Source organism: Chaetodon auriga, chromosome 17 (genome assembly GCF_051107435.1).
Source record: "Chaetodon auriga isolate fChaAug3 chromosome 17, fChaAug3.hap1, whole genome shotgun sequence".
In the NCBI taxonomy this organism is placed as follows: Eukaryota; Metazoa; Chordata; class Actinopteri; order Chaetodontiformes; family Chaetodontidae; genus Chaetodon; species Chaetodon auriga.
Window position 1 is genome coordinate 18311533 of NC_135090.1, and position 19859 is coordinate 18331391.

The 19859-nt window shown below is 41.5% G+C and overlaps 2 protein-coding genes across 4 annotated transcripts in view; both read right to left on the reverse strand.

The window, feature by feature from the left end:
• Positions 1-11059: 11059 nt before the first annotated feature.
• Positions 11060-16139, reverse strand: anxa14 (annexin A14). 3 transcript variants are annotated; one of them, XM_076755120.1, is made up of 13 exons: positions 16088-16138; positions 15771-15810; positions 15118-15214; positions 14894-14982; positions 14200-14313; positions 13973-14063; positions 13786-13865; positions 13210-13248; positions 12960-13050; positions 12478-12573; positions 12329-12384; positions 11334-11441; positions 11062-11211 (listed from the first exon to the last, which is right to left on the reverse strand). In XM_076755120.1, exons 2-13 carry the CDS (start codon positions 15795-15797, stop codon positions 11152-11154), a joined length of 948 nt encoding a protein of 315 aa, XP_076611235.1. In that variant the 5' UTR covers positions 15798-15810; positions 16088-16138; the 3' UTR covers positions 11062-11151. The 3 variants fall into 3 exon arrangements, with proteins under 3 accessions (XP_076611238.1, XP_076611235.1, XP_076611237.1); XM_076755122.1 differs by having other exon boundaries at positions 16079-16122; XM_076755123.1 differs by lacking the exon at positions 11334-11441 and having other exon boundaries at positions 11060-11211; positions 16088-16139.
• A 1300-nt stretch (positions 16140-17439) lies between these two features.
• crybg2 (crystallin beta-gamma domain containing 2) overlaps positions 17440-19859 on the reverse strand; it is a 28620-nt gene continuing 26200 nt past the window's right edge. Inside the window, exons 19-21 of the mRNA XM_076754960.1 lie at positions 19165-19323; positions 18924-19083; positions 17440-18506 (exon numbers count right to left, since the gene is read on the reverse strand). Of these exons, the coding sequence (XP_076611075.1) occupies positions 18418-18506; positions 18924-19083; positions 19165-19323 (408 nt within the window). The 3' untranslated portion in view covers positions 17440-18417. The remainder of the gene's footprint in view (positions 18507-18923; positions 19084-19164; positions 19324-19859) is intronic.

Genomic DNA, 19859 nt, shown 5'->3' on the forward strand with positions numbered 1-19859 from the left:
TTTTATTGTGGATGTTTCAGAAATAGGCCAACAGTGCAAAGAGTGTAGGACCTAAAGATAACGTTTATTATTTACAGCATGTACAGTATAAGGCCAGATCACACTCTGTCAGCTGATTTCTGTCAATAATTGATATTACTCTATAGAACTGTCTTTTTAGCGACACTGGTAGCGTACAGTAGCTCTAGGGATGGAAAAGTAGCTCTACTGGTCTAACAACTGTTCCCCAGATGATGAATCTGACTGACTTTGGTGATCCCCTGACTTAAACTCTAGCACTAGCATGAGGTTGACATTTGTGGTTGTGAGTGAAATGTCACAGCAGCTGTTGGATGAATTGTTATGACATTTGGTGCCAGCAGTCACAGTCCCCTGAGAACATACTTAAATAACTTTTGGTGATCCCCCGACTTTATATCTAGCACCAACTTCACATCAAGTACTTTGATTTATGAAATAAACCTGCAAAACTATATTCCCAAACTTTCGCACCAACATCAGCTGTACTTTGTGTAGCACCAATTAGCAAATGTTAGCATGCTAACATGCTAAACTAAAACGGTAAACATTAAACCCAGCTCCATCTCCTAGAAATTGCCTTTATATAAAACTAATCTGCAACTGCAAATGTGTTTCGAGGGGACAAGAATGCAGATTGTTTTCTAATGAGGAAATGTTGAAGCTAAAATAAGTGTGATAGCATCGTATGTATGTATTGCGTGTTAGCATGTTGATGTTAGCATTCGGCTCAAAGCTCCACCGTGCCTAACAGCCTGATGGAGCCGCCAGCAATGGCTTGTTTAAGCTTGTTTAGTTGCATATTGCAGAATGAAACATAATCCGTGTTCTCCTTTCACCTTCAGAGGCAGCACACCCATGAGGACTTAAAGGAAGGATCCTTCCTCACGTCATGGTTCATCCATGGCTCAGTGTTGTCGCAACGTACTCGAGAGTTTTGCAATTTTGAGTTTACAGGATCTGAATGTTCCCCTCCGTCTTGTAATGCCATTCTCTCATCTTTATGGCAAAACAATGAAACGCCTCTTACTGCAATCAGTAACTCATCAGATAAGACATGTCGCACAAAAGGGGTCAATAACATATAAGATAGATGAGAGCAAGACGAAGATGACGACAGCAGAATGTTTAATTGTTGACCTTCAGGGACGGCTTCTGAGCTCATCCTACAAACACAGGGACACAAATTAAATATGCAGTAGTGTCCAGTAGCACTGATTGTGTCATCAGTGGGCACCGGGTTATCTGACACATTAAAATGACCGATACCAGGAAATGTGAAGCACGGTGATAACACAGCTGATAAAGCCCCACAAAGGCTTGCCTGTGATCTCACAGCCACCAGAACAACCTGTTACAGGAACAAGTTGGTTTCCTTCTCTGTCCTTGAGGTTGTGTGGTGATGATCAGATAAACATGTGTTATGGTTTAAATCTTTTACACTGAATTGTTGCTAAAGTGGTCCCAGTATATCTCAGTCCAAACACCTTTAATTATACTGTATACATGAATGTTAAGAAGTGGATTTGTGGGTTAAATTTACGGATGTCCATCTTAACCTTTAAATAATTCCAGGTGAGAATTGTGTAACTTATTATCACTTGAAGCCTCTCTGTCACACCCTTCCCTCTGTCGTCTTAAACCTAGTAAAATCCAAATGAGTGGGATTGTCTGTTGACTTTTCCTTAAAAACGGACAAGCTGAGGTTTCATGGGAAGATAAATTGGATTTAACAAAGGTACAAGCTGGTGTTTCTTTCTTACTGTGACGCTTAAAACGGCAAACATCTGTATCCATTGATCGACTGTTTTGCTAATACTGAGTGGCAGCTGAAATAAAGCCTTATACCAAAATTATTATTTTCAAGCCCAGTACACATCATAGCTTTGTTTAATAGAACGTGATAAGATGTTAGTTTAGGGTATTGATATCAAAAGCTAAACATCACAGGGTCACATTCCTTTCTGACTGCTTCAGTGGCTCCTGCAGATCCTTCACCTGCTGGTCACAGACATGGTGAAATCAAACGTGCCTTTTTCCCCAGATGTTCAGCAAAATAATGTTCACCCGGGTGGAAAACATTCATCAGATTCCTGCGTAATCACAGTAAACCTGGAAGTCTTTGGTGATGAGTTCCTGTGGCTGCATTCCATTCTTAGGTGAATTAACTTATCATATCATTTTCCTTTTCTTTCCTTGAGTTTATCCGAGCGTGGTCGAAAGTGAAAAGTTCGATATGAAGAGGAAACATCAGTTTTCGTTTCCACCGAAATGCGCTATGCAAAATGCTGCGGTCTGTCTTTTGAACATAGGCCGTCGAGTCCTGACAAATTTTAACCTTCGAACTGTGATTCATTGCCAAGCGAAAAAGTTCTTTGTGTGCTTCAGTTGTGTTTGAGCTTACTCCATGTTTACCTTCCCACAGGCTCCAGAGATTACATTGTATTAAATAATATCACAATCATTATTCTTTTATAATGAACTCAGTGTAATTACATGTTCACTTTCAAGTCAGTGTCAGTTGTTGCCTGGGACATTTATTTTGTATGTTGGGGCATGAAAAACAGTTTTACACCTAACTACTGTGAAATAAAGGCGTACGCAGCACACCCAGCCCTCTTAACATGAATCTGAGCAATCAAGTTAAGCTGGCAAAAATGTGGTAATATAATATATCCTGTAATATGGCACTACTGTATGATGTGGGACAGTACCTCTAACATCATTTAATCAGGGTGTTTTAATCTCCAGAGTTTACAAAAGACATTCAGTGCAGCCTTTCTTTGACAAAATATAGTGGATGCATTTCCTCGTGCCATAGATCTCATTTATGACCCCGATTCCAAAAAGTCCACTGGCAACAAGTGTTCCTGAGCCCACGTATTAATCTCCTTCATCCAATCATGTGTTCACAAAGTGGTGAACCTCGCTCCATCCTCGCTTGTGAGCGACTGAGCCTTTCCAGGATGCCCCTTTCATACCCAATCGTGATACTATCACCTGTTACCAATCAACCTGTTTACCTGTGGAAGGTTCCAAACAGGTGTTTTTATCACACTCTGTCATTTATGTTTCACGCAGCGTTCCAGATTTTTTGGAATCGGGGTTGCACATAAATAAAGCTGTCTGTTCTCTCTCAGAATGAGCACTGCAGGTCAAATTGGAAATGCTCCAGAGGAGTGTGATTTTTTTCCTGCTCGGCTGACGACTAACAGTTATCAGCTTCAGTGTTGCGGAGGCTGGCAGGTATAAAAGGGCACACAGAAAGGTGGGCACGGCCATAAAGGACGAAGGAAACAGCTGATGACCACGATGGAGAAAACAGGGATGCTCGTCCTCTGTGTCTGTTTGACCTTCATGTCGCTGGGCTGCACTCAGGTAAGGCACACTTTGGATTCCTGCTGCTAAACATGTTGTTGGACAAGCGACCTGAGTTTGCGTCCACATTCGGAGGACTGTGATGGACCAAACAGTTCAGTCTCCCCGATCAGTGGACGCTGGTTGGACAGCTGATTTATCTGGAAGTCGAACTCAGAGGACAGCTGCCTTTTGTTTTTCTGGTTTAAGTATGGCTGCAGTCAAATTAGTCAGAAGTAAATGAGAAACTCAAAGTACAGGCAAATGGAGGTAAATAGAAACACTGAAAAGCTGTGTTTTTGGTAAACAAGAACACATTTTTCTGTTCCGATTTTGTTTTCTTCAGAGAACAAAAGATCTCTCTTGCACAGCTGTAACACCTAAGAGTAAGCAGCAGCCACCATCTCAAGGTCCATTATGTCGCTGCTCTGTTTTTTGGTTTTTTGATTTTTTTTTGAGTGTTTTAATGATTTCCCAACATTTCTGGCTTAAAATTGGAAATCAAAAGTTCATCCTTAACCTCAGAAACTATACTTGATTTGAGTTTGTCTCTTTTTTTTTTGTCATTATTAGTTTAATAAACCTTTAACAGAAAAAAATCGTCTCATTAAGCGTAACTCGATTTTTGAAAAGTATGTCAAATTGCGATTGTGAGGCTTAGTCAGTGAATTTAATTAACTTTTTGTAGAATTTACTTTAAAAACTGAGTCTTTTTGGCATAATTCTGATCATATTAGACCTACTTAACTTCGTCAGCCCTCACTAACCCTTTCTTTTGCTGGATGGAGACACAGGAGTGCTCCTTTTTCCAGATATACTGGTTGTGACCCATCAGGAAAAAGAAAGTGCATGTTTGTACCAGAGGAGAGTGAAATCCAACAAAGATACAGATGCAAATGCAGCCACGGAACAATTAGTGGAGGGCAGGCATGTTCTCCTGGCCTCTACACCAACCACAGAAATATGCAAAGTGAGATTAATGTGCTCATGCCTCATGGACTCAGCTGGAGCAGCAGGTGCTTGACCTTTGCATGGATGGCTACGAAGGATTTGTCACCAACAGAGATGCACTGTGCTGCAGCTTTATCTATGGCAGGAAATAAAACAGTGAGTGGAGGAGAGAACCGAGAGGGGAAATTTAGCCTGTGCTCTTTTTCCTTGCTGCAACGATTAATTGATTAGTAATCGACTATTGAATTAATCATTAACTATTTTGACAGTTGGTTAATCGGGTTGAGTCATTTTTTTAAATGAAAAAAAGGAATATTTGTGGTTCCTTTACTCCTCTATGACAGTAAACTGAATATCTTTCAGTTGCAGACAAAGCAAGACATTTGAGGACGTCATGCTGGGGCTTTGGGAAACACTGATCAACTAATTGATTAATTGAGATTGAGATTATTAGCTGTTAACAGTTGTGTAGATTACTGGGACTTTGTTGCTGCATGGAGATGCTGCTGCTGTTGTTTAAATATAATTTTCAAAAATGCCTTTTTATTCACCTCCATTGTACTGGGCGGAGGTGGAAATGATCATCATGCATATCTCTTGCAAATAAAATCAAAGCTAGAAGGCTGGATAGCACTTTAAGTAAGTGAGAAATCAGTTGGCTCAATTTTATTATAGTGGACTGACCCTTTAATACACAGACACTGGCCATGATTCTTATACTAAAATAGAAATTGACTCTCATCACATCTCTGGTGCAATGCAAATTCATGTCCTCTTTTACAGGAAACAAATACAGCAGTGACCAACAACAGCGCACAAACAGCTGGTACCACCCAGCATTCAACAGCAACCACACTATTGTCCGGCCACACCTCGACTCACGAAGCCCCAAACAACCACACTACTGTAACCACCAGAGCGCCTCCCGCCTCCTCCACCTCAGCTGCCAAGACTTCATCACAGCAGCCCCAGACGTCCCGCAGGCCAACTCAGAGCTCTGGAGCGACGGCATCCACCACTCGGCATCCTGCAACTGCGACTAAAACTGCTTCAACTATGACAACAAAGTCAGGGTCTGCCTCCTTGTTCAGGTCCTGCAGTCAGCTGCTGGTGCCTCTGGTCTCTGTTCTCATATACGGCGCGTAGGACTGAAAGAGTGCAACCAACAACAAGAAAAATGAAAAATCACTGACTCAACCTTCCTCAACGGAAATACTTGATTTTCTCTTATTTAACGGCTCGTACTGAGGCTGTCAGGCATGAATCGTGTTAATGCTATGAAGTGCTTTGCTTGCTCTGAGCTCTTTATGACTTTTTACCAAGACTGTTCCACACAACCTTAATAAATGATGTATAATCCATCGTTCAGATGTCAAAAATTTAATCAAAAGAGCAAACACAAACAAAGGATATGACATTTCTCTGCTTATTTTGGCAAATAAAAAAGCAATTGAGCTGCATTTTTAATGTATTTTTAAAAACTGACTTAATTTAGACCCTAATAAAACATGTAAGCAACTGGGAAGGAGATGTTGGGAACCTCTTGGGTTCCTGACAGAACTGGACAAATCCTGCAATTCCACTAAAACTGATGGAAATCGGGGATTTGGAATATGAAGAGTCTGTCTTAAGGTGGGTTGAATGGCATGAGGTTGTATGATGTCAATGAACAGTGGGCCTGGCACACAATAGGGCAGATCTTTTTGGGAAAATATTGTTTTATAATTTAAAAGTGGTTCAGGTAGAAACCAAATTACAGTTAAATATGCAGCAATGCAGCAAGGTGGAGCTGTTTAAGATATTGTTCATCTTTAAGTATTAATCAGTGAATTTCTTTCTAAATTCTACAAACTATCACAGCCATAAAAGGATAAAAATAGCTGCAGCTGTTAGTAGCTGGAGGCACTTTGCTGAACAAAGACGGCAGGATGAAGCATCTCTTACACCCTTATCTGGACTGATGTCAATCGGCTCAGTGTGAGGTTTTGCATTTGTGGTCCATATCTGGGGTGGAGACTGAGGCCCGGCTTCCTGAATGGAAACAGGTATCAGGTGAAAAATCTGAATACCTTATAAAAGGCTAGTCTCTGGAAACACACATTTTACAAATCTAAGACTCTCTGGAAGCGTGTGTGACGGGGCCAAACCTCAAAAAGAAAAGATAGCTAAGAAAAACAGGGAGGTTTTCACGAGCTGCGTGTTTGTCCTCAAGAGGAAATCATCTCTCATCCGTCATGAAGTACCTTGTCCTGGGGCTGTTTTCATTGGCTCTGCTGGGATTTGTCTGTGCACAGGTAAAAGTCGTCTTTACTGGCTGTCAGGTAGATAGAAAAGGAGATGGATTTTATGGATTCCTTTTAGTGAAATGCTAAAAATGACCCAACTTCTAACACAAAAAGCTTTCATATTGTGAACAAATTTACTCCAGTAAGTCAGATTCAGCATTTTATAATACCATGCTCTTTTTCACTATTAAAGCATTTTCATCATTTGTACCAATGCCAAAATTGACACTCGTATTCATGAAGTATTTTTCATGATGTGATGCACAAAATTGCAAATGCAGTTCCATGTTGCATCATAAATCTCTGGTTTTCTCCAAATCACACAGAATCTATCGTCACTCAGTGTCACAATGCCGACCTCCAATAGCACCTCCAATATGACCTGGACAGCCTCTAACAACACCACTGCCAACTACACTAACATCTCCACAGGAACCAATCCCATCAACACCCAGAATTCCGGTACCACGACCAGGAAGCCAGGGTCCAGACCCACAGTGAGCACGGCCGACGGGACTGTCACGAGCACCGTGACTACAAAGAGCGGACAGGGCCACATCCTCACCTCTGTCAGCCTGCTGTTAGGATCATTTGCTCTCCATGCACTTTGGCAATGAGCGCCCTCTTGAGGCTCAGAGCTGGAGTGAGTCTTAAACTACTGTTACAAGTTACAAGTGAGTTTATTTAACAATATTTGCTGGCAAATGCATTTTAAGTTGCCTGTGTGAAACAAAAATATGGTTCATGAGATTATGAAGTGATGATTATCGACTCACAGCGACGGAGCCGGCTTACAGGCAACAGGCATGTGAAGGGAAAAGTAGATGGTTGTGAATCATAATGGCTTTAAGCATGTTTGTCTGCATTTTAAGAGCTCACTGCTGCCTCATCTGTATTTGAAGGTGGCATATCCTAAACCACATTTACATTTGTATATACTGTTGGCCTATTTATTGTCCTATGTGGGTGGTCGGTTGGCTTGTTATGTCCACAAAACAATAAGCACTGGATAATCAGAGTGGAAAATATTACAATTAACTGTATATTACTAGTGTGTAGTATGTCCATTCAAAATATCTATGCATCAGTAATAAAGAGAGCATTATTTCAATAAATATATGGAAATATGAAATTCAAAACAGCTTCTTTGTCTCTGTCAAGGCGTACATTTTTGACACAAAATATTTCGAACACTCCTCACAAGCTTTTGTCTGTTATGAGGAGGATTTGACATAAATACTGAGCCAACACCCAAATACTGAACCACAACAACTCTTCTCATATTTCCCTTAAAACAGCAACATTTTATTTGATCTGTTCAGCTTAAAGCTTACGTATTACTGGACTAGTTTCTACGTGGATTTAAGCACCACTATCACACATTATATAATCTGATGGCCTATTAAGTTAATGCTGCAAAAACAAGATAAAAGATTAAACAGCATGAATTACAACTTAGTGAGCCAGCAGCTGCAGTGACAAAGATGGTATCACTAACTCACAAAAGTGTCCTGCATGCTTTTGTGCTACAGCTCCCTTTTTTTTTCTTATTTACTCCATTGCATGTTTAGTATCCTGTATATTACTTGACACGAGTGTTAATGAGGGGGATAGCTCCTCAATGGTCTTTTGAGGTCATATAAAGGTTGACTGGAGGCTCCAGCTGCCTGGTTTACAATATGTTATCAATTAGCTTTGCAAAAGCAGAAAAATGACACCTAAATCCATGTATAAAGGCATTATTATGGAAATGAGTTTGACCTTAAGGTGAAATCTGTGACTTCCTGGACACTGTTGTCCTCTACAGCCTCAAAATGTTTGTCCACAGCAAACATGTGCAATAGTTGTGAAAGGTTGTGAAAGGTTGTGAGGAGGCCGAAGAGCCAAAGTGGGGTTTTCCTTGAGTGAAAAGCACAAACATATGTGCAGTGTGATGTTGTACAAACATTTTATTGGCGCTGTTTATCAGGCCATGTGCAAACCAAAGAGCCGATAAAAATCTTCCAGAAGCAGAGAAGATTGTCTTGGATATGGAAAATCAGGCTCTCAAGGACTTTTCTGGTAATAAAGCAACTCAAGCAGTCACACATAAGGAAATAGTATCGTAACCTATTTTGACATTTGTCAATCATCCACCAGGAGGAACAAGGCAGGTTGAATAAGTTTCTCTTCATGAATAATCTGAAAAACTGCTGTAAAACTGCTTTAACAGAACTGCACCAATATGTGAATACATAGGTTTAGGGAAGGGTGTTTAGCATTAAAAGCAGGTCTCACAGTGAGGCAGCAGAGGATTTACATCATTGTTACCCTCCAAAAAGCAGAACACAGTAAATATATAAAGCTTGCACGGTAAGTGTGGATTTGAGTTTGGGTTCAGGGGAGATGAGGAGTCATTGAAGGACAAGCTAAAGAGGATTGCTATGATATTATAAGAATTCATATTTCCTTATAACCCACCAGTGTAATCACCTGAAACAAATTAATATTTTGTGAAGCAGGAACAGTGTGTCAGTGTGAATGGTAAATATTGTGAAAGACTTCCTGGATCATGGGTTAGGTTATACTGCACGTCATAAATTCACTCCTAACCCCTCCCGAAACGTGATATTTTTGTATAAAAGCAAAGAACAAAACGCTTCCTCTCAGTTTCCCAGAAGAAAGTGGAAGTTGAACAGGTTACAGAAGGAGAACGTTCGCAGCACCATAAAAGACATCGGCCTGCCGTCTGTGCAACGGGACATTTTCAGAAACATTTCCGTGCATCTCTGCGTCCTCTTTACTCTCCACCATGAACACACTGGCTCTGGGAATTTGCATACTGGCTCTGCTGACGTTAGGAAAGGTACTTGTACGTTTTTAAATTGCTCTTGAAGAAAAGAATAATGAAAGTTTTTTTTTTTTTTTTCGACTATTACTGCCTTTCTTTATCATGGTGTTTTATACTGCTGTAATAGGCACAGATGCTTATTGAGCAAATCATTTGAACATGAAGAATCGGTTTTTAAAAACTCTATTTCCAACCCTGATTCCAAAACAGTTTCGTGTAAAACATAAATAAAACAGAATGTAATAACGTGCTAATCCTCTTTGACATACATTAAATTTAAAATAGTACAAAAACAATATATTTGATGTTTGACCTCATCAGCTCCATTGATTTTTGTAAACATCTGCTTATTCTGAATTTGATGCAGCAACACGTTTCAAATTAGTTGGGACAGGAGCAACTAAAGTCTGGGAAAGTTGTAGAATGCTCCAAAAACACCTGTTTGGAACATTCCACAGGTGAACAGGTTCATTGGTAACAGGTGATGGTGTCATGATTGATATGAAAGGGGCATCCTGGAAAGGCTCAGTCGTTCACAAGCGACGATGGAGCGAGGTTCACCACTTTGTGAACACATGATTGGATGAAGGGGATTACTACACTTTTTTGGAATCTGGGTTGCAAAAAAGTTCATGTATTATAATTTGACTGGTTTTGTAGGAAAAACCAAGTAGTCTCTAATGTAATAAGTTGGTAAATTGTGTTCATAGATGGATGGTACTGAAGCACACAATGGCTTTTGTTTCTAACACTGATTCAAATGATGATCCATTCTTTTCCAAATCAGGCTCAAGAATCCACTACTTCTGGTGCTGGACTTGGAACAATGAGCACAACACCTGCCAACTCGATCAGTGGAACAACTGCTGCTGCAGTGTTCACGTCTACAAACGCTAATACAGCCAACACCACAGATGGTTCTACCAACATCACGATGCCAGCGACTACAACCCCCTCTACAACCACATCCACAAATGTCACCCAAACCACCCCTACAACTGTCTCTGCGACCACCCGGGCCAACACCACAACCACTTTGCCAACAACAACCTCCGCAGCCACATCTACAACTGTTGCTCCGACCATCACTACAAACGTTGGCCCAAACACTGCCACGAATGCTACGACCACCCCTTCAACAACGACCACAACCACTTCCCCAGCCGTCACTACAGCCAACTCTACAGCTGTTGCTCCGACCATCACTACAAACGTTGGCCCAACCACTGCCATGAATGCTACGACCACCCCTTCAACAACGACCACAACCACTTCCCCAGCCGTCACTACAGCCAACTCTACAGCTGTTGCTCCGACCATCACTACAAACGTTGGCCCAACCACTGCCACGAATGCTATGACCACCCCTTCAACAACGACCACAACCACTTCCCCAACCGTCACTACAGCCACCTCTCCAACCACTCCCCCAGGAAGTGGAGGCTCAGAAGTCAAAGCTTCTCTGCTGCTTTCTGTTGTGTCATTGCTTCTCTACGCTCTCTGAGAAGTAAGGCAAACCTGGCCTAAAGGGCTAAAAGACTCTTGTTATCAAATCTGTCAACGTGTCTGAGTGTAAGTGGAGGTTGAGCTGAAGTGAATGCAAACGCACTTCACAGAAGGGACCGAGGAGCATTAGAAAATAAAGTTTATTTTTGCACTTCCAAAGGAACGGACAATATAAATGAATAAATCACAATTTAGGGCTTTTGTTCAATCTTCAGAGCGACAGATGGCCAGCAGAGCCTGCAGATGATCTCCTTTGAACTGTTTCTGTGGAAAAAAAAAATGAAGCTCACATGTAGAAATTACTGCCCTTTCCTTTAACATAATAATCACATGCTTTTCAATTTGGACATGTTTGTATACAGCACGGCGTTATGTGTGTGACCCACCTGCAGAGCAGTGTAGAGAGAAGTGCCTGTTAATTTCAGGTAAGCAGCTCGGATACTCAGCAGATCTACCTCACAGTGAGACACCATAATCCCCTGCACTATTGGTGTCTGAAAGAGTGAAATCTTTCCTGTGTGAGCTGTTATTTAACGTCGGACACTAGAGGATTTCCTACATGTATAAAATGTCTCTTATTCCATGCAGGTTTACGTTCACTGGGACATTCATCTTTGCATATCTGCACACTGGATATTTGTTTTTCCATGGTCTACGATGCAAATGAATCTATATGGCACAATTCATACATGAAGTAATTTCAAAATGCATTTCAGCCATTTAAATGTACAAAGGAACTGGATATAAACTTTAGAGTGACTTTCAAAATACATGTTACATACAAGGCAACAATAGCAAACTAGGTCATGCACCATTTATAGCTGCAGTTACAACCCTGATTTTAAAAAGGTTGGGACGCTGCGTAAAACATAAAGAAAAACAGAATGCAATCATTTGCAAACTAACTGTGTTTACCAACAGCAGTTTTACATAGTGCTCCTGAGCCCATGCAGTAATATCCTCCATACAATCCTGCGTTCACAAGACGTGTTAAAGTACATGAAAATCAGGGGTTAAATCAGCAGGCTGACTCAATTATGCTCAATGAATGAATGGATTGAATTATTGTTAGCAAGTTATCACATTCTGTTTATTTGTGTTTTACACAGTGTCCCAACTTTTTTTTTAAAACTGCATAAAGACATGTTTTAACCAGGAACCCTTTGCCTAAATTACAGGTAAATGGTGTTCTAGACATATTAAAACTCTGTCATGAGCACAAGAGCTGAAGTGTATATATACAGCTAAAGAATCTTGTCTTTATAATGAAAAATCTAATCATCAGTGACTTCATTTATCACTTTATTTGTCACAACTCTGTTTGAAATCTGGAATAATCTGAATAAACGAGGATGAAAAATTGTTGATGACAGCTTCCTACCTTCATGGTCGTCAGTCTTTTGGCGAGGTAGTCATAGGGGTTTTGAATGCACTGTACTGTCACGACACAGATATCAAGAAACATCAGGAACTAATCAACACAGACAAGTGTACGCTAATATCTCACACAGCATGTAAAGCAGTCGTTACCTAGAACCTTCAAACCCAGTCGAAGGTCTCCTGTAAACTTTTTCTCCACAGCCTGCTCCACCGTCTGTCCGCTCTCCAGCTCCAGTCCCATCAGCACTGTCAGTAATGCACAAGGTCCAGGGATTTAACATATTCATATCTGAAAGCGCCAACCTCAGAGCCGCTTCCCATAGACCTCCATATTAAAATGCCTAATTTTCTAATGTGTTTACAGCATGGTACAAAAACTCTTTTGGTCTCTATAGCTAATTTCCTCATTCACGACAACTGTACAGGGGGAGAATTTTCATATAATTCAGCCATTTGAATAATATAGAGGCTTAAAGTTATGTGTAATTATGCACACGACTAGGTTCAGGAACCCAGCTTCATTTGGCCCCCCTCAGCTCCACCCATGCTCCACCTCTTTGCCCATATTTGGATTGGCGGGCACTGCCTCACAGAAGCAAATATGCAACAGCTGTGAAAGAAAAATATATTACCCTTATCAAGATGGTTTGTATCTCTCGAGGTCAGTATGTCAATCCAAGGTCCAGCATCAGCTTTTTTCCCATTTAGTGACACAGAAAGATACTGGAAGAATAAAACAATATATCAGAGAGGGGAGAAATCACAAAGTTATAGCAGAAGGCCAACAGCTAAAATGAGTGATGCTCTGGAAGACTAATGTTAGATGCTCACAGCCAGCTAGACCACAACATTTGTGTATAAAAGTGTCATGGAAAAAAATACCTCAATGTCTCTTTGAACAACACCGGCAACGTTTTCTTTCTGTTGGGAGTGAGAAAACTTTTTTAACTACAATTTCAAGGCATAAGAAATTGCAATATTTGCTAGTCACCAGTCCCCAAAATACTATTTTTACATTCTGCTGTGGAAAATTGCTTTACTTTTGCGGCCAAATTTTCCTAAAAATCACAGAAACCTAATCGCTCTCAGTCATCACATAGTGGCAGTGTATTTATCTGTGGACACCCTGCCCACTGCCTGTGTTTTCTACTTATATAGCTAAAAACAAGTAAAAACCCAAGTACTCTCAAATACAATGGTACTGAAGCATAGCTGGCACACACACTATAGATTTCCTGGCAGTAGTTAACTCTGCAGAGTTGGTCTGTTTCTGTTGGACAGGTAGGTGCTGGGGTTAGCTTAGTTAGCTTGCTTAAGTATCAGCTTGTCCAATACACAAATGCAGCGTTCCTACAATCATAGCTTGCAGCGTGTTTCTGGTGGGCCAACTTTGAAGGTTGTGTTTGCAAATAGTAGCATTTTTAAAGGTGCTGCTAAAGGAAGTATATCCTCAATTACATTCAGCAAAGCCACAACCAGCTTAGCAAAGTCTCCACTGGTTTCTCCTCTCAGTTCCTTCTCCAGGTCCTTCTTATACACTGAAAGACAAACAAACAATATGACAAATATCAGGACACAGCTGAGGTTTCAATATCCGCAACAGTCAATCAAAGCTTTTTTTGACTTGGAAAGGTCTGCGACTTACAATGTTGGTATGCAGCACTAATTTCTTGAAGCTGCTTTCGGGATCGTGTGCACAGGATCTCCAGAAGTGTTTCCTCATCTGTGCCTAAACCCTGCACACACACAAGCACACACGTTGTATATTCTGGGACAGGACCGACGGGCAAGGTAAAGACCCCGCCTCCTCTCAAAGGATCCATGCATACACCCTCTTCAAGCCTCCCACAATATGCACACACACTGACTCACTGCCATGGCCTGTTGCAGGCGATGAGCCTCATACCCCACAGGAGGCATCAGCAGCTCCAGCAGTAGAGTCTCCAGTTCTCCAGCTAGAGCTTTCTTCACCCCGGCTGCCATGTCCTGGTGAAACACGTTCGTTCTGTCATTCATCTTAGACGTTGTCTCTGGTTTTCTCTGTTGATTCTTAATGAACCACATCATACAAGTAATCCTGTCACCTGGTATCATTTACACATTTTGCACCTCAGTTTTAATTTGTGCTGATGTCTTCGGTAGATAAACCCTGAAGCTGCTACAGACGGTTTCCCTTTAAAAGACTCTGGTGTAAATGCAACTGAAAATAGATTCCTTTTTGTGTGACCGCAGGGTGACAGTGTGAAAGTATGTCTGTCAGATAGTATCTAGGAAACCGCTTTTGTTTTTCAAAATATGCCCATTAAACCCATAAAGAATGATCTCCTGCCATGAAATAGAAAACGTTCCCTTGCCGTTTATACATAAGTCTACAGCACCCCATTAATTCCACCCTTACCTCACACTGTGACATCATTTTAGCTTATACTGTTCCTACTCCCTCTCTCAACAAGGGTGTGATCACACCAGACCAGTTTAAATGATGTTTGATCAGCAAACAACTGGAAGTTAAAGATGAGCAAACACACACATTCCCAACATTCAGTACCATCACTTGTGTCTTTACCTTTTGTGTTATTTCTTCAAACGTCTGGGCGATCACTTGTCTCTGAGCATTGTTCCGGTTCGTGAGGATCCTCACCAGAGTCAAGGCATCTGAACAAGGTGGACAACGACAAGATTTCAACTGTGACACACTACAGAGTATTTAACATGGTGGGCTTGAGTGCAGCTCTATGCAACGCTGGTGGTTGACAGCACCTTTCAAAACCAGCAAATTACCAGACGTACCTTTCCTCTCCAGCGCCGCCTGGACCTCTATAGCGTCCCGCTCAGGGTGGAAATTGGAGAAACGTCGCACCGTTCCAAGAGTTCCCCAGCACATCTCCTGTTTGAGAGACAGGGACACCAAGAAAATTGACAAAAAAAATACTAAGACAGAAGGAAGATCAGACCTGACACTGGACTGTCTCCACCAAAAATGTGGGTGACATGGAACAAGTGGAATGTTTAACAAGAGAAGAATCGAGGTGATAACGGGTTTACACAAACATGCCATGAAGATGTTGGCAGAAGACGACGAAGTTATAAGTCAGTTTTCATCCTGTTTGAATTTAAAGAATGTCAAAAATCCAAAGTTTTAACGTGAGTGTTGAACCTTTGCTTCAACAGGAAACAGCTAAGTCTCAAGCATCATATGAAGCACCAGGACTGAGTTGAGTCACTTAATTCTTAATTCCTGGTTTTTTACATTAAAGTCTAAACTGAAACATGAGCTCACATTGCAGCATTCCAGCAGGCCTGGAGTCATCAAGTACATAGTGGTTTTTTTTTTTTTCTCAGATAAGGTAAGAAGGTATGCAGATAACCAAGACACCAGATTATCTACAAATGTGACGTCTCAGTAAGCAGAGTCATAGACGGGGTAGAAAAAGGCTACTTACAAAAGATTTTAAGTATTCAGTGTCCATGGCTTTGTTTTAACTGCAATAAAAGAAGGCGAGTAAGAAATAAATAGTCTAACACATGCAGAAACATGCTTCAAATGACAATAAACCAAACAGACATGTGGGCACAAAATAAAAATACAATTACACCCAATTTGCTGATATGAACAGCGGAAAAGGGAAAATTTGTTATGACAGTTAGATGACTTCAAGAAACAAGAAACTGGAACGCCCGACATGTCAAAACACCTGAAAGTAAAACACACGTGCAGCATTTTCCTATAAAATCTTTAAAGAATACTCACATGTCCTACCTGTGACAGTATGTGGTGGCAGCTGTAGGAGGGTGTGGAGGTAGTGGAGTTCTTTACAACCGAACACGCTTTGTATCTCAGTCCCACCCACACTGTGCTGCAGTTCAACCACCTGACCAATCGGTGCTCAGCATCTTCACAGCTATGTCAACTCTATTGGCCAGCGGAGTTATTATGACAGCCCACTTGTAAAATACTGACATTGGTGGCAGAGGTGGAATCCAGACAGTCCGGTTTGTTTACAGGTGACCTTCGCCGTGACCGTGGCACCATGATTTTGTGGCTGATTTGCCCAAAATTGAATCATGAGTGAGGAATTGTTGTTGCGCCTCCACAGTGTTTCATTCATTCATTCATTCATTCACTTCATTTTCAACATGATGGAGCAGATCTCCAAAACAAACCCACCCAACACGCGAGCCATCTCTGTAAGTCAGCAAAGGGGTGACACTAAATTGTGTCACAAGAGCTGACAAAAGGGCTTTTCAGCTGCCAGTGATAGTGATCTGATACGCCACAACTGTTATCCGCCCTTTTCCTTCAGTCAGGAGGACAGAAAGCAAAGAGAGAGAGACACAGGCAGACGTATCACACGCACTTCAAGCTCAGCAGGTGCTAATTACAGGTCAAGTCTCATAGAAGAATCTAACTGTTGATAAAGAAATCTCCAATAGAAATCAGTTACCTGAGCAGGATGAAACCAGTCCTGTTCAATCCTCAGCTTCTACCTGCGGCTCACCTGCAGACCTGTGTGGTTATTACAAACAAAGCTGATCTACAATAACAGCTCTTCTGCCTGTTGGTCAGTCGCTGACTCAGGCTGTCTGAGGGCCAGGACCAAAAAAATGATGTTTCCTTGCACATTGGGCCTCCACAGAGGTCGCTTTATCATGTTCTACCTACCATACATATATCCAACAGGGCACCGTTGCTGCATTTTTTTCAAACATCACATCACAACACCCCCTCCCACCCCCAGGAAGTTCAAGTGTCAGTTAAAGTGCAAGTGCTGAGTATCATTCGTAGAGAAAGACATGAAGGCTGTTGAATTAAAAGATTAAAAAGCCGTTGAAATGTCAGAGATAGTGATGAAAAGTTAAACTGGGATTACAGAAAAACTATGAATGATATGAACAAAGAGTGTGAGACTGCATCACTGAAGGTGAGCACGCTAATTAAGAAGCTAGAATAAGAAATGTGTCACTCAACCCAACTTTAGGATAGGATAACAGTTTGTAGAGAGTGGGTTTTTAGTGCGTGGATATCGTTAAAAAAAAAAAAAAAAACAGCGGAAAACAGGATGTATTTACACATAGAAAATATTATTTATGCTTCTTTTGAAATAATTTAGTCAGCTTTGTTTTATTTAACAATTTTATTCAATATTTTAAGACCACTCCCTCTTACAGAACATTTTACATCATGTCTTATGCATCAAATATCAACATACAGCTGATGCGGGTAACACGTACTTTTTCCTGTAACAATCTGACAAAAATACAAGAAATCGAGTAACTGGACAAACACAACCCTTTTCATGGCACTGCACAATGTAATGTGATATACTGCATACATAACGGCAACATTTCCCACAAAACAAACACTGATGCAAACAGCACACATATAAAAAAATACCTTAAAAAAGCAGAGCACACATCTCTCGTACATTTCACACTCGTTTGGCTTCATTCGTCCACGACAGGCGTAAAGCATTGGTAGCTATGCGTTGATCGGTCCAGATGCAGCTATCGATTTTGCTCCAGTGTAAACAAAGTTATGAAAGCATCAACTACAGCGCTTCTAAAGCGAGGACGTTTGCATGAGCCTGGAATCATACAAACTAGTTTGAATAGTCAAACGATAACGTCGGATGAAGGTCAAAGTCAGAGATGCGGAAAGATCACACCACATACAAATGAATGGTTCGGTGCTGGGTTTGTACACAGCAGTTCACTACATCCTCAAGAATACATTCATTCTTGATTTGCAACTCGTGTGCTGAACCCAGTCACTGCAGAACATCAACAGTTTTCTTTCTTTGTAGTCCTTGCGCACAGAAAATCATATCAGACTTGGAGAAAACTGAATAATTTCACGGCTTAAGCACAAACTAACAAGACTTTGGAAAGCATTAAACTGTCTGGTGCAGCTTCACAGGGCTTGTATTGCTTCATTGCATTCTTACCGTTAGTTAAAATGAGGTGGAGGCACTGGCATAAGGCAGGATCAGTGTTGGTTCCCAGTATATATAGGAAGCACTCTAAAGTCGTAGTGAGAAGCACTGTTGATGCACTGCTGAGGAAAGCTTAGTCAAGACAAACGTGAGGTTTTTACAGCAGCTCTATGTCCCACTGTTGGCTCGGCCTCTCCCCATCCTCTGGCAAAATCACCACGTGGTCCTTGTCGTAAGTTTTGCCACCTGAAGAAAAGGAAGAGTCAACATGAGATCATCAAGAAAAAGCAAAAGTACATTGACTCAAGTGCTGTTCATTTGATAGTTACTAGTTACTTTACACTACCAGTCGGTAAATAAAGGCTAAACAGATAAACAGCAACAGCACACCTGTAACAGGATGACAATAACATCTACAAAAAGATGCATTTTTATGACCTAAAGGGAGAAGATCAAATGCCTCAAACATGGTCTGGCCTCCCTAAAACCAATCCAGCCTTTCTTAAGACCTGGCGATCAGAGGTGTCTGACAGCGAGGACTGATGACCTGCCGATGTTCTTGCCACCTGATGTCCACCTCAACAGTCTCTGCATTCATTCTGAGCACATTCAGAGAAGTCCGTGGTCGAATGGATGCTCATCGTCAACGTTTTCTGCTCATACCTTTGACATCCAGCACCATGCCAGGGAAAGTCAGGCTGGTGATGAGGCCTTTCATCTGGGCTGTCCAGGTCTGGATAGGCTGCCGGGTCTCTGTCCACAAAACCACCTTGGCTGCAGGCTCTATGTTGCCCATCACCTGAAGGCTCATGGTTGGGGCCAACTACAGCACACACACAGTACATGATTAGACCAGCTCAGCGTCAGCACAGCCTTGCATTATCTCACATGCGTGATGCATTACCTTGCTCTTGATAAAGCCGTCCTGATAGAACCAGATGTCACTCATTGGCTCCACTTCTTTGGCGACCACCACTCGTCCTGATTTCATCTCCTCCACGCCGCCCTGGACGGACATGAAGTGACCTCGCTCTTTGTTCTTGATGCGGAAAAAGCGGCGCTTCTGCGGGAGGCAAGAACACCAAAAACGTAAACGTCACAGATCTACAGAGAGCGTACTTGTAACTATTCTTTTTAACGCCGTTATTTTCAGATAACAATGCTCGTTTTCTCGCGATGACGGGTGAAATTATCTTGTTATCTCGAAAAAACAAAAGGCTGATCTCTCAAAACGACTGAATAATAACATGAAACTCGAAAACGAAAGTCCGACTCATTTGAGTTATGCCATTAGAGCAGACAATCTCGTTTTATAGAAGCCATAATGAGCGGCTGACCAACTCCCATCTCTCTGCATCAGCCAGCAGCTGTTCAAATAAAGCCCATTATAATGGCTTTTTTTCAGGAACCTGCTGACTGTGACCTCGGGCTTTTATCAACACATTTATGGCGTAGCTGTATTGTTGCATGATGGCATGTGTACTCAAATGAAAATGGATCCATCTGATGTGTTGATTAACAATGGGAACTCCTTGATCTGACTTTTGTTTTAGCTCAAGTCAGTTGCTACAGACGCCGTCTATGCAAGCTTGGCCTGGC

Coding starts and splice junctions, on each gene's coding strand:
- anxa14 (XM_076755120.1), bottom strand. CDS start 15,797: ATGGACACTGAATACTTAAAATCTTTT. Junction 13,249..13,785: donor TGGTTGTGGCTTTGCTGAAT/GTAATTGAGGAT, acceptor CACTCCCAACAG/AAAGAAAACGTTGCCGGTGT. Junction 13,051..13,209: donor TTGTTCAAAGAGACATTGAG/GTATTTTTTTCC, acceptor TTATTCTTCCAG/TATCTTTCTGTGTCACTAAA.